General features: G+C 35.8%; 1 protein-coding gene across 11 annotated transcripts in view; it reads left to right on the forward strand.

The window, feature by feature from the left end:
- The window catches only part of CATSPERD (cation channel sperm associated auxiliary subunit delta), a 146558-nt gene that overhangs the window by 44603 nt on the left and 86207 nt on the right, over positions 1 to 15748 (forward strand). For 8 of the 11 annotated variants that reach the window (XM_056822502.1, XM_056822500.1, XM_056822501.1 and 5 more), the window contains one exon: positions 6177 to 6291. The exons of the other annotated variants lie outside the window; for them this stretch is intronic. In XM_056822502.1, the coding sequence (XP_056678480.1) occupies positions 6177 to 6291 (115 nt within the window). The remainder of the gene's footprint in view (positions 1 to 6176; positions 6292 to 15748) is intronic. 11 annotated transcript variants of the gene reach the window in all.

Below are 15748 nucleotides of genomic sequence, written 5' to 3' on the forward strand. Positions count from 1 at the left end.
TCAGCTATTCCCCAATTGAAGGGCATCTCCTCATTTTCCAATTTTTTGCCACCACAAAGAATACAGCTATGAATATTCTTGTACATGTCTTTTTCCTTATTATCTCTTTGGGGTATTAACCCAGCAGTGCTCTGGCTGGATCAAAGGGCAGGCAGTCTTTTAGTGCCCTTTTGGCATAGTTCCAAATTGCCCTCCAGAATGGTTGGATCAATTCACAACTCCACCAGCAGTCCATTAATGTCCCAACTTTGCCGCATCCCTTCTAGCATTCATTACTTTCCTTTGCTATCATGTTAGACAATCTGCTAGGTGTGAGGTGATACCTTTAGAGTTGTTTTGATTTGCATCTCTCTGATTATAAGAGATTTAGAATACTTTTTCATGTGCTTATTAATAGTTTTGATTTCTTTAACGGAAAACTGCCTATTCATGTTCCTTGCCCATTTATCAATTGGAGAATGGCTTGATTTTTTGTAAAATTGATTTAACTCTTTATAAATTTGAGTAATTAGACCTTTGTCAGAGGTTTTTGTTATGAAGATTTTTTCCCAGTTTGTCGCTTCCCTTATAATTTTGGTTGTACTGGTTTTGTTTGTACAAAACCTTTTTAATTTAATGTAATCAAAATTATTTATCTTACATTTTGTGATTTTTTTCTAACTCTTTCTTGGTCTTAAAATCTTTCTTTTCCCAAAGATCTGTTATGTATACTATTTTGTGTTCACTTAATTTACTTATAGTGTCTTTCTTTATATTCAAGTCATTCACCCCCTCCTGTTATCTTTATCCAGAATCAGGATTTAGTAAAGTTGCATACTTAACATTGCAAGGTTGATAATATGAGCTTTTAAGCTAGCCCTTATCTATCACTGCTTATAAACACTTAATTAACAACCAGGGCAACTCTTTCTAATATCCTAGTTATAGATACTACCTAAAAGTTTATATGAGATAACTTAATTTTATAATAAATGGCATAAAAGCAATAAATACAATTTCATCTTTCCAACTGAGGAGTCATGGGATTAGAGGTCACAGTGTAGTAGAACAGAGTTTGGTATTAGAAAGCAGAGGAAAAGAAAGAATTTCAGAAGCTTATCTTGTGACCAGATGAGGCAACATCAGAGTTCATGAACATGGAGGTGGTGCATTTATATGTGATGGCAAGATGAAAGGAATGACCATCTTTGTATGTTGGGCAGAGATGTAGATATTAGGAAATGAGTACGCTAAAGAAGTGGGATGTTAGGGTGTTGGAGGGAGAATCAATATGTATGTTGAAGTCCCTTTGTTTGAAGACTGGAATTGAGGAAAGAAAAATTGTGAATGAGGAACTGAATTCACTGAGGAAGGAAGGAGATTGTCCTGAAGGTCTGTAGACAGTAAATACCAGGATTTTATTGAGTGGTAGATATAAATTATGGGAACTTCAGAGGAGAGGTTAGTGAGTTGAGATAGACAGGGAACCTATAAGTGGCAACAGGGAACAAGGAATATTTCAACTCTACACCCCAGCCTTGATCAATGAGTCTGTAAGAATGAATGAAAATGCAGCCAATGCTAGAAAGGATGACTATAGAAATTGTATCAGGATAGAGAGATAGGACAGAACTAGTTCTCAGTGAGAGCCAGAAGATGGAAGGAGTGGGAAAGGAAAAATTTTAAACTGAAAGAAAGTTTCTTGCTATAGATCAGTAATCCAGAAGGCACAGTGAAAGCGGTGGATAGCCTTTGATTGTACTTTGAGGATATGAAGTTGGTTGAGCACCCAGAACAGTAGCAGGTGCGAAGCATATGACAACTGAGATGAAGAAGCATGGTGCCCCACTAGTTCATTGCTGGTGGAGTTGTGAACTTGTCCAACCATTCTAGAGGGCAGTTTGGAACTATGTCTAAAGGACTATAAATCAATGCATACCTTTTGATCCAGTAATACCACTATTAGGTCTGTATCCCAAAGAATTTGTTTTTTTTTTTAAAGGGAAATAATCTATTTGTACAAAAACATTTATAGTTGCTCTTTTTTGTGGTGACAAAGAATTAGAAATTGAAGGAATGCCTACTAATTGGGGAATGGATAAACAAATTATGATATATGAGGGTGATAGGATACTATTGCACTGTAAGAAATGAACAGGATGATTTCCAAAAGAGCTGGAAAGACCTACACGAACTGATGCAGAGTGAAACAAGCTGAATGAGGAGAACATTATATACAATAACAGCAATATTGTGGAATAATCAACTGTGATAGACAGCAATTCCCAGCAGTAAAATGATCCAGGACAATTCTGCTATCCACCTCCAGAAAAAAAGAACTGTTGAAGTCAGAATGCAGATCAAAGCATAGGATTTTCCACTTCGGTTTATTTGGGTGTTTATTTGGGAGTTTTGGTTTTATATGATTATTTTCTTACAAAAATGAACCATATGAAAATATGTTTTGCATTATAATACATATATAACAGATCAAATTGCTTGCCAGCTCTGGGAAGGAAGAAGGAAGGGAATGAGGGAGAGAATATGAAAACCTTGGAAAACTTATATGGAAATTTGTTATTATATTTAATTGGTGAAATAAAATATCTTTATAACAACAAAAAAGAAGCATGGTCCCCAGATAAAAATGGGAAGAGAGAGCCCAAGTTCCTGTCAGTCAGCCAGTGAACATTTATTAAATGACTGCTGTATGCCAGGAACTGTGCTAAGCACTGAAGATAAAAAGAAATATAAATACCCTGCTCTTAAGGAGCTCCCAGACTAATGGGAAATTTGACATTCAGATAATTATGAATAAAAAATATTTATAGGATAAACTAGAGATAATAGAGGGAAAACTCTAGCTTTAAGGAGGATTGGGAAAAGTTTCTGACAGAAAGTGGGATTTTATCTGATTCTGAAGAAAGCTAAGGTGAGTTAGGAGGTATGGATAAGGAGAGAGAGAGAATTCAAGGACAGCAAATTAAAATACCTGGAAATGCTAGTTTAAGAAACAGCATGGAGGTCAATTGTCACTGAATCACTGCATACATGGTAGAGTATAATGAGTAAAAACATTGGAAAGTCCAAGTTATGGAGAACTTTAAAAGCCAGAGGATTTTATTTTTTTTTATCCTAGAGGCAATAGGGATCCAGTAGAGTTGATTGAATGGGGGCAACATGGTCAAACTTGAACTTTATTTAAGAAGAAAAATTTGTTAGTTGAATAGACAATGGACTGGAGTGAGAAAAGACTAGAGGTAGGAAGTACAACCAGAAGTTGATTGCAATAGTTGTAAAAATGGAGATTTGAACCCTGGACTTCAATCCCCAGAAGTCCTTGGCTACTTCCCAGAATGCTTTGTAACCTCACCTGAGTTCCCACCTGCACGGGATAAAAATTTCTATTTAACTGGCTGTAAAAGCCTACTGAGCTCTCTTCCTACTTCTGCTTCCAAGCAGATGTGTCTCTCATGATGTAAGTGAAATTGAACAGGCCTTTCGGCTCTCCTAGGCATGTGCTTTCTTACTTGTACTTTCTTTAAATTCTTAATCTTTAATAAATCTCATAAAATATAATACTTCTAGCAGAGAAACTGATTTTTACCTGCAACAGTTTGGCAATTTTAATCTTAACATAGTTCAGGTATGATGTGATGAAAGTCTAGACCAGGATAGTGTCACAGTGTGAAGTGGAGTAGAGACCACCCCTCACAATGGAAATTTGGTCAGAGGGAATAAGCAGAAAAGACAGTTTTTATTTCTTTTTCATGTAAAAGGGCACCACCATCTGATCATGGGTAATGTGCACACTCTTCTGGCTGAGCCTAGCCTTTTATAGACTTTAACCCCAAGCCCTCCCCCTTCTCTATCTTTTCCCCAGAAACTGGTGAGCCAAGACTTACAATCTAAGGTTTTAACCAATCAGAAAATAGGACAGCCACAATTTATAACACCTGTAACATGCTGGGGCATACTCAGGGGCATAGCCTAGTATAAGAATTAAATTTTAATGGTTTGACTAAAATATATGAAGATTACAAATAATAAGGTGGTTGCTCAAAGTTGAAATGACTTTAATAGCTTTTACAAAAGAAGTTGAAAGCAGAGAAATGCAAAAGGGTAGAGAAAACATTAGCCTGTCCAACTAAATAATGCTATAATGCTCTGGTACTTGACTCAGCCAGAACTTGTCGACCTTCAACCTGAATTAAACTCTCTCCAGAAGACAGGAAGGGAAATCCAGCTATCCACTCACCCAAGTTCCTGCCAAGAGGCAAGTCAAAACGATGACTTGAACTGAAGGTGACCCCTGAGGCTGACTTTCTTCCTTGAGCCTACCTTCTTCTTGAAGCTGACTTCCCTTCTTGAAGTCCAACTTGTTCTTCAAGCCAACTTCCTTCTTGGAGTCGACTTTTTTAGCCCCAGAAATTCAGGGCCTTTTATAATGGCTTCTTGTCCCTTCTCCTTTTCACAAGGACCAATCACAGCTTCCAAATTGCCCAGAACTGCCTAGGGGGCAGTGTTTGTGGGAACCACTTCTCACCTTCTGGAGAAGTGCATACTCATCAAAAGAGTTCACAGATTCCTGGCGGACTGAGATGAGAGTTCTCATTTCCTGGCTGATTGAATTGAAAGGGTGGAGAGCTCCTCTACAGAGTGCTAAGTAGGGTGTTCACAATTTTGTTGATTCAATTAAAAAGTAGACAAAGGACAGTTAATCCTGTCTTCACAATCTAGGGAGGTACTAAGTAGGGGTACTTAAGTTATTGTTAACCAAAGTGTTAACTCAAAATAGACAAAAGGAATAAAGGATTCCCTTTCACAAGTGTAAACTCTGAGAGAACAAAGAATTCCCTTTTACACTAGCAAAAGCAGGAGTTTCCAGGGATGATATACATGTCATCATCATTCATGCTTGGAAATAACACATTGCTCAGGTAGGGGGGCTTTTGAGAAGCATATTCTCAGAGTAACACATAGCCCACTCCTCATATCATGAAGGTAGAATTTATAGGACTTGATAACTGACTGGATATGGGGGGGGGGGGTGAAAGAGAATGTGAAGTTGAGGATGACATATTGGTTTTGACCTTAGGTGATGGGAGAATATAGTGATAGAAAGAAAGATGGTGAGTTAAACTTTGGACATGTTGAAGTTAAGATTCCTTTAAGACATCTAGTCAAAGATGTCCAAGAAGAGTTAGAGATTTAAGACTGGAGGTTTTCTGAGAGGTTTGAGGTAGAAAAATAAATCTGATAATTATCATCATAGATATGATATTTGAATCCATAGGAACTGATGAGATCACAAAGTGAAATAGTATAGAAAGAGAGGAGAAGAAGGGCCATGACTAAGCCTTGGGGGACAACTACAGTTAATGGGCATAACCTGGATAAAGTTCAGCAAAAGTGTCTGAGAAGGAATAGTCAGACAGGTAGGAGGAGAGAACCAAGATAGAGCTCTATCAGGAATCCCTAGAGAGAAAAGAATATCAAGGAGAAGAGGGTGATCAACAGTATTGAAGTCTACAGAGAATTCGAGAAGGATGATAATTGAGAAAAGCCTATTAGAAGTCATAAAGGATCAATAGCAACTTTAAAGAGAAAAGGAAGTGGCAGCATCAATTATAGATAGTCTGTCTACTCTAAGAGATTAGCTGGAAAAGGGAGAAGAAATAAAAGATAAATATCAGAAATGGATGGATCAAGAAAGGGTCTTTTTTTGAGAATGGGAGAGACATAATCAGCTGTGTAGGAATTAGGGAAGTCAATAAGTAGGGAGAGACTATAGATAAGTGAGAGCAGGAATTATAGATCAAAGAAGAAGATAAGAGTCATCATCAACAAGGCAGTAGATGGCAAGTAGGAGTTTTGCCTAGAGGAGGCAGCCTTTTGTCTTCACTACATCCCCAAATCTAAGTCATCAATCATGGATTGTAGAAGTTAGAGCTGAAAAGAACACTGAAGATCATTTAGTTATTCCTCCTTTCTATCCTCCTTATTTTACAGATGAGGAAACTGAGGTCCAAATAAGTCAAGTGACTTTAAAGGTTATGCAGATAAAAATATTAGGCCCAATATTTGAACAGAGATTTTCATTCCAAATATTATTGGCCAAAAAGAGTCATGAACATGCATCTAGAAGTACTTCTTTCAAAATTGTTAATATGTTTAATATGCATTATCCTTATTAGATTGCAGTTCCAGTTGTAACATCAGCTATTTTTTCCTCTTCGTATTTGTTGTTGGCAATAAATGGAAATATCTATAGCTTTGATTATGAAGATGGTACTTGGCACAAAATTCTAGGTATGTATTTTTCTCCTAACATTTATTTGAACCATCCAATGTTATATCTACAGGAAGGTTTGTTCATTTTGTAGACATATATTACTTTGTTCTTATTAGTATCCTTTATTCATGATGTAAAATGAGAAAAAAGAATGTATAAAAAACCAAGTATTAAGCTCTTAAAACAGAGGACTGGATAATTATTAGAGATACATATGTAAAGGCCATTTAGTCTCTATTTTGTAGGAATTCACATTCTAATAGAGAAAGACAAAAATATGGGGGTGGGGTTCAGCTACAGGGGAGATTACTTTTTATTGAAGAAACGATGCAGCATCTGTAGTGTACTTTCTACCATTTAAACCATGTCCATTTCTGATGTTAAACAATTTAACCATGCTAAGAATTTTGGTAGTGAGAATTTTTTTCTGGGTCTTTAGTTGGTGTAGTTGCTGAGAAGTGAGGGGCTATCTCCACAAAGGTTACTTCCCTGGATGGTCAGATCCAAAGCAAGTGATAGTGTAGTGGTAGGTGAGTAATCTAGCATGAGTTAGGGTATGGAAAGCACTCTCCCTAAATTGCTGTGCTTCAATATACCAATGGATCTGTTGTGATCTTACTGATTTGGGTAATTCACCAGTGCAGGCTGCAACCTATCCATAACATCTCATTCTATCTATGCTTCAACAGCTCCTTCATAGAGAATCCCCCTAATGTATTAGAGTGCTTCATCTGCTAGGCTTTTTTACATCTTGTGAGTATTAGGAAAATACTTGGGATATCCCTCTGTTATCTCTTACTCTTATCATATGACTAGTCAGTCCCTTTCCTGGTCCCACATATACTCAATGAGATCCTTATATTGCTTTTTTAACATTAAAAAAATTAGAAGCCTAATTCATCTCTCAGTCCTTCCCCCACACTTTGAGAAAGTAAGCAATGTGCTATCCATTAGACATGTAAAACCATGCATATTTCCATATTCATGTCATGAGTAAAGTTCAACAAAAGTAGACTGAGACAAATTTTCTCTGAGCAAGATAACGTTTTATTAACAGAGGTGCTATGCTAATAAAATGGGTCAATGACTTGCCATACATAGTTTAGCAAAAGACCCTGAGATGAAGACTTAATTCATTTTTATAAGGTTAAAGCAAGAAACATAATAGGGTAAGTGACAGGTTGGGATTGAGGAGAACTTGATTGGTTATGTAGTTGAGTCATAGGGGATAATACAACTGGTTGGAAGTTGCAAACAAAGGACTAACAACAATCTCCTTCTTCCCTCCAGTGACAAAGAATCATTTGAATCAAATTTATGTCCATGTTGGTGAACCCATGGCACATGTGCTGGAGGAGCCTGCTCCCTTCCCCCTCTCCATGTGTACTTGAGGACATTTCTCACATCACCCTCCTCTCTGCCCAGCAGCCTAATGGGAGCACTTCCTCCCTACCCTGTTTGGGGGTGGGGGCTCATATGTGGCATGAGGGTTGCCATTTGGGTACATGGTCTCTAAAAGGTTTCCCATCACTGATCTATGTAGTTAAAGATAGTAGACCAAACATCTTTGGATAGCAAACCAGATATCCTTGAGGGATAGTCTGGTGTAACGAGAGTAGACCAGACACCCTAGTGTCCACTCACATTCCTCAAGTATAGCAGATTTTCTTGAGGAAAAAATAGAACAGTGATTAGTACAGGTGTATTTTAAAACTTAACTCATTAACAGGCTAGCTGAATTTCTGAACTAAGTTCAAAGATGAAGAACCATGATTTAAGCAGTTAGAGAATAAAAGCAATTAATTACCGTTAGCACACTGACTGGAAAACCTCATGAAGGTTAAAAGTCCACAACACCTCAACCTGAAATGCTACAAAGAGCCATGAAGAACAGAGTGGTCTAGATCTGGAGGATTAAGGAGTGCTTGAAACATGTCAGTAACTAGGAGAGGTGGAAGCCAAAGGAAGGAGCCCAGGAAGTCAAGATAAGGCAAAGCAAAATAAATCCCAAATTGTGGGAAGAAGAAAGCCCCAGACCAGGAATTGAAGCTGAAGATATACATAAAAAAGTCACTGAATACTGACAAAATATTATGGGTCCAAAAAATGCCCAAGAGCTAATCCTAAAAGTAAAGAGTAACTCCACAGCTACAAGCAGAGTCTCAAAAAAAAAATGATTTGTCCACAAGGCCTATAAAAATACCTGGAAAAAATGAAGGAAGAGGTAAATAAATAAAATTATAAGTGAAAAATGTAATAGAGGCTCCTTCAATTAGGGCATTTAAGGTAAGTGCTGGAACGGTGACACTAGGAAATAAAGTTCGAGGAGAAACTGGGATTCTCATTCCTCCCCACACACACTTCCTGTCTCTTTCTGTTGATCTTAACAGCTCTTCAGAGATGGTAAGTTAACAGCAGCTTTCAGTAGACATTTTACACTATAGTACTTTCAAAAGGGGATTTATTTTAAAGGAAGGAAGTTAGGGAGTTGGGATAGGGCAGAGGGAATTTATGGTTTCCCTAATCTATTATAAAATTCAATATAAAGATATAATTCAATATAATTCAATATAAAGATATAAAGATAAAATTCAATATAAAAATAAGGTTGATTTGTCTCTGAGGGGATATTATTAATAAATTGAAAAGGATCTTCAGAGCTATGCTCCAGTCTTTTCCAATGTTAAGTTAATAGCCAGGAATTCAGAGCAGTGGTCTGCAGTGGTCTGTCCTTCTCTCACTGTTCAGGAGAGCAGAAGTGAAGTTTCAGATGTTTGACTTTCTTAACTGTCTCCCTGACCAAATTCTTCTCTGGAATCTTCCCTTCTCTCCTTGATTGACAGTCCTTCAAGCTTCCATTCCTTGCATCTGCTTGCAAATCTCTCTGTTGTGGTAATCAGTTTCTCACAACAAAGAGCTTTGGTATGAAAAAATTAGTAGGAGAATAAATAACTTAAAATAGAAAGGAAAAACTTTACCTAGACTACTGAAAATTGGAATAGATTTAGAAAAGAATTCAATGACTCCATGACATGTAATAAAATGTTAGAACAAGATAGAAAAATGAAAAAAGATAAGCATTTACAAGCAACTAACCTAGGAAATAGGTTAAGAAGAGCTAACTTAAGAATCATCAGACTTTATGAAAGTCATTACCAAACAAAAAAATATTGGATAGAATGTTTTAAGAAATCATAAATGAAAATTGACCAGATTTTTTAGAAACAGAGGGGAAAGTGAAATTACAAAGAACCCACCAATCACTTTCTAAAACACCCAACCAAATTCTTCTTCATAGCCCAAATCCAGAGCTCAAGTGTCAAACAAAAAAACAAAGCATGGTTAGAATTATAGAAGGTCTGGAAGCAACTACTTTTTTTCTGGGAACACACGGTTTCAAAGGCAAAAACTGGAGTTTTACAGCCAAGAATAATCTGTGTTGTAAGTCCAAGTTGCAGGATGGGGTGGGGGGAAGCATTTTTGATTGAATAAAGGATTTTCAAGCATTACTGAAAAAGTAACCAGGATTATACAGGAACTTTGAAATTCAAATCTAGACATCAATGGAAACCTAAAAAGGGAAATGCATATGACCAAATGGAAGAGGCTATTTAGTGATGAAGAGCTAATGTTCTAACATACTAACAGAGAAATAAAAGACAAAGTTCCCTTCAGAATCCTAATTATTTTAAGGATTATAGAAGTTAATTAAGATAATCCATATCTGGGGATGATTTTGTTGTATATTGATGTTCTTAAGGAATGAAATAAAAGGAAAGAAAAATAAATTAGGGATGAAATGATAAAGAAGGGGCTGGAAGTTACTATTTATCCTAATTGTGATGCTAAAGAGAAAGATGGAGAAGAATAGGTGAGAAGGCATATATCACATGAATTCCAATCCAATTTCACTGGATACACATACTTCAACATTTTCAAACTCAAGATTTCCACTTCTGGGAGCTATGGTGGCAGAATAAGGAATACTTTGAGCTCATCTAAACCCACCTCCAAACAGTCATACACACACATGAACCTCAAAACAAATTCTGGAGCAGCAGAACCTGTAAAAGACAGGATGAAACCATTCTAGCACAAGACAACATGGAAAGATAGCAGAAGGGACCCATTTCACCAGGGCAAGAGAGAAGAACTGTGTAGCCCATGCTGTACCCAGGGGAACCAACAGTGAATGCAGTGGAATATGGCTCAATTTAGTGGCAGTTGGGGGATTGGAACCCAGTCCAATCTAACATGCTTCACCTGGGGATACAAGCATTAAGAGGAGCACAACCAATCAGATCTGGCACAGGTGGCTTCTGGACAAAACAGCTGCCAAATGGAAAGGAAATACAAAAGCTCAGTGAAGAAAATAACTCGCCCCAAATTTGAATTGGGCAAATAGAAACAAATGGTTTCATAAGATATTAGGAAACAAATAAAATTAAAAAATAGAAGGAAAATTGGAAATATCTCACTGGAAAAACAACTGATCAGGGAAATAGATAATCTAAGAATCAATATACTACATGTAAATCATGATTAAAAAAAAAAAGAATCAGAATACCATATTACACGATATCAGCTTGCTGAGAGCTAAGATGACAGAATAGGGGATGCTCAACTTATACAAACCCTCCTAATACCCAAAAGTAGAAAATAAATCACCTCAATAAAAGGAAAATAGGAACAATATGCTTCACTGGGGTGAGAAGGGAAAGTAGCTCAGGGAATGCAGTGTCAGGGTGAACCAGCAGAATGTGGACCAGTCTTTCCACTGCCAAATGGCCTGAGGCAATGAAACAGTAGAGTGGGAGAGCAGTCTAATGCCATCCCAACTTGCTTTCACATGGTTTAAGGTAATGAAAGAGTAGAGGGGGAACAGTCCAAATGGTTGCAGGGAACAAACAGGCAGAGCAGGGAACAGCCCAACATAGGTGATAACAGGAAACTCCACAGGAGAGGATATTAAATCCAGCTGTTCAAAACAGCTATAAGCCTATAAGAAGCCAGTCCCCCACCCCAAAGTGCACACTGACCAGGCTTATCCCAAGCTCCCAAGAAGGCTACACAGTAAGCTTGGTACAGCACTCCTTCATCCCAGGAGCAGAGCAGTACTTCAACAAATAAGAAGGTAATGAGAGGGGAAAAATAACTAGAAAAATGAGCAAAAGACAAAAAACTTAACCGTAGAAAGTTACTTAAGTAAAATATAAACTTGGAAGAGTACAACAATGTCAAAAATGAAACATATGAAGCCCCAGGGGAAAGTGAGAAAGGGTATCAGTCCCCAAAAGTACTCTTTGAAGATTTTGAAAAGAAGTTAAAAAAAAGACATCAGGGAAAACTGCCCAGATATTCATGAACAAGAGGGGAATATAGAAACTGAAAGAATCAACTGATCACTTCCTGAAAGAGATCCCAAAATAAAAACTCCTAGGACTATCATAGCCAAATTTCAGAACTCTGAGGCCAATGAGAAAATGCTGTACGCAGCCAGAAAAAATACAACTCCTATGTCATGGAGCCACAGTCAGGACTGAGAAATGTCTACATAAAAGGACCAGGGGGCTTGGAATATAATATTCTGGAAGGGAAAGGATTTAGGATTACAACAAAGTAGTTGAATGTGTAAATATATATAAATATATATAATAGAATCTATTATGCTTTAACTAGAGTAAAAGAAGGAATATCCATCATGATCTACAACAAAGCCAAAGTAAAACTTGATCTAATATTAAAAGTGATAAGCAAGAAAATTACATCTTGATGAAAAGTACCATAGAAAATGAAATAATATCAATACTAAACATAAAAGCACCCAATGGCATAGCATCCAAATTCCAGAGAAGTTGTTACATGAGTTACAAGAAGAAATAGATAGTAAACCTAGATTAGTGGGGGACCTCAACCATCCCTTCTCAGAACTAGATAAATCCAACCAAAAAATAAGAGAAAGTTAAGGAGGTAAATAGACTACTAGAAAAATTTGGAATGATAGAACTCTGTAGAAAAATAGAAAAGAATATGCCTTTTTTTCTTAGCAGCATATGACACCTTCACAAAAATTGATTATATAATAGGACATGAAAACCTCACAACAAAATGCAGAAAAGCATAAATATTAAATGTATCCTTTTCAGATCATAATACTATAAGAATTACCTTGAATAATGGACTAAAGAAAGATTTAAAATTGATTAGAAACTAAATATAATTTTATCCTAAAGAATGAGTGGATCAAAAGAACATTATAGAAATCATTAGTTTCACTAAAGAGAATGACAATAAGGAGACAACATACCAAAATTTATGAGATGCAGCCTAAGCCATACTTAGGGGAAATTTTAAATTTCTATATGCTTACATCAATAAAATAGAGAAAGAGCAGATCAAAGAACTGGGTATGCAACTACCAAAAACCTAGGGAAAAAACAAAATTTAAAATCCCAATTAAAGATCAAATTGGAAATCCTGAAAATCAAAGGAGAAGTTAATCAAATTGAAAGTAAGAAAACCATTGCACTAATAAAAAAGTTGATTTTGTGAAAATACCAACAAAATAGAAAACATTGGTAAAATTGGTTTAAAAAGAGAAGAAAACCAAATTGCCATTACCAAAAATGAAAAGGGCAGCTAATGCACAACAAATGAAGAGGAAATTAAGGCAAATAATAGGAGTTATTTTACCCAATTACATGCCAATGAGTATAACAATCTCAATAAAGCAAATGAATACTTTACAAAATATAAGTTGCCCAGATTAACAGAAGAGGAGGTAAAATAATTAACTCCATCTCAGAAAAAGAAATTGAATAAGCCATCAATGAATTACCTAAGAAAAAAATCCCCAGGGCCAGATGAATTCACAAGTAAATTCCACCAAACATTTAAAGAACAAGTAATCCTAATACTACATAAACTGTTTGGAAAAACAGGTAAAGATTCCTTCTATGACACAAATATGATGCTGAAACCTAAACCAAGAAGAGCAAAAAAAGCAAAAAACTATAGACCAATCTCTATGGTGAATATTGATGAAAAAAATTCTAAATAAAATGGTGGCAAGGTTATTACAGTAACATATCAGAAGGATCATGCACTATGACCTAATGGGGTTTATACCAGGAATGCAGGGATAGTTCAATATTAGCATTATTGACTGTATCTATAACAAACTCAACAGAAATCATATAATTATTTTAATAGATATAGAAAAAGGTATTGACAAAATACATCACTAAGAACACTAGAGAGCATTGGGACAAGTGGAATTTTCCTTAAAATGATAAATAGCATCTATCTAAAGCTGTCAGCAAACATTATGTGTAGTGAGAATGAGCTCTAGAACCCTTCACAATAAAATGAAGCAAGGATGCCCATTATTATTACTAGTCAAAAAGAAATTGAAGGAATTAGAATAGGCAATGAAGAAACAAAATTATCACTTTTTGTAGACGATATGATGATATATTTAGGTGGAATCAATTATAAGCTAATTGAAAAAATTAACAACTTTAACAAAGTTGCAAGATAGAAAATAAACCCACATTAATCATCATCATTTCTATATACTACCAAATAAAGTCCAACAGCAAGAGATAGAAAGAGAAATCCCATTCAAAATAACTGTGGACAACAGAAAATATCCGGGGGCCTACCTGCCAAGACAAAACCAGGAACTATGTGAACACAATTAAAAACAATTATCCTCAATTCTTGCTGATGGTTTTAGATAGATGCTATTTATCATTTTAAGGAAAATTCCATTTATTCCAGTGTTCTCAAGTGTTTTTAGTAGGAATAGGTGCTATATTTTGTCAAAACCTTTTCTGTATTTAGTGACATAATTATATTATTTTTATAGGGTTTGTTATTGATATGGTCAATCATATTGAACCATCCCTGCATTCCTGATATAAAAGTCACCAGTTTATATGACAGATTACTGTAATCTCCTTGCCAAGAACTATATGAACACAATTACTTTTCACATGAAAGAAATCAGATGCAAATAATTGAAAAAACATTCATTGCTCACGGGAAGGCTGAACCAATATAATAAAGATGACAATTCTACCTAAATTAATTAACTATTCAGTGCCATGCCAATCAAGATATCAAATGATTATTTTATACAGCTAGAAAAAAATAATAAAATTCATCTGATAAACCAAAAGTCAAGAATATCAAGGAAATTAATGAAGATAATGAAACAAAGTAGCTTAGCTGGACCAAATTTCAAACTGTATTATAAATCATCAGAACAATCTGGTACTGGCTAAGAAATAGAGTAGTAGATCAATGGAATAGAATAGGGACTCGACACACAATAATAAACAACCATTATTAAGTCATTGACCCACCTAGCTACTATAAGTTATGGATTTAAGAGGGAAAGTAGAGTTGATAAAGTAATAGTCTTAAGGGGAAAAAAAAACCCCTTTAACTTTGCATGTGAGGATATGTGAATAAACCTAAAGATAAATTGGATCCACTGAGGAAAAGCAGCCATAAAAGATGTACTTATGAGTTTGCCTATGTTCTCATGGCAGGGCCAAGATCTCAAAATAGCAGCTCAGAATGTATTGTCTAACTATAACCAAAATACAGACATCTCCTGAAAGCCTCCTTCATAATAATCCTTGAGCTGTTCATTATTTTGCTGACCAAAGAAGCTTCTATAATGTCACGACCAAATGACCCAGACTTTCTTTTACCCTAATTCCTGGGATACCCTCAAGTTATTGTCAATATTGTTCAAATGCTTTGGTTTGTAGAAATATTTTGGTTAAATTCTTTTCATAAAAAATTTTCTGTGAGAAAGTTATACCCCAAAGAATGTTGTAACACGTAAGAGCTTATGATTGGTCAATGATGTGGTAATGTTCTTTTTAGTTATTAGAGAAAACTTTTCTATATACATTGGCATGGATTCTCAATAAAACTCAAACTTGTGGCAGACCCCTTGTTCCATTCAGGCCCTATCAATCAATCATTGAAACTCCTGCTTTTCCATCTATGTTTGTGTCTTTCACTCTTGCTTACACGAGCTGCTTTTTGGGAAAGCCTGAAACTATCTTTATCAAGTCCCTTCACGACCAGGACTTAGCATTTGCACAAGAAATTTTTAAAAGGAACAAAGAAAGAGTAAGAACTAGTGATTGAAGTCTTGAGTGGGAGAAAGAGGAGGGGCATTGAAATGGAAGCAGATTGCTTCAATTGCATATCATTAGTGTGGATCACATTTCTTTTGTTTCCCTACTTTATTCTTTGTAAAGGAAGGGAACAGAAAAAAATATAAAAGGATATATCAAAGGGAAATATACAATTAACATTCATAACCATGAATGGAATAAACTCACCCAAAAAAGAAGATTGGATTTGGAAGGAGAACCCAACTATATGTTATTTTCAAAAAACACATTTGAAACATAGAAATTCATATAAACATATAAAGTATGGTGAGTG

Source organism: Monodelphis domestica, chromosome 3 (genome assembly GCF_027887165.1).
Source record: "Monodelphis domestica isolate mMonDom1 chromosome 3, mMonDom1.pri, whole genome shotgun sequence".
NCBI classification, from domain to species: domain Eukaryota; kingdom Metazoa; phylum Chordata; class Mammalia; order Didelphimorphia; family Didelphidae; genus Monodelphis; species Monodelphis domestica.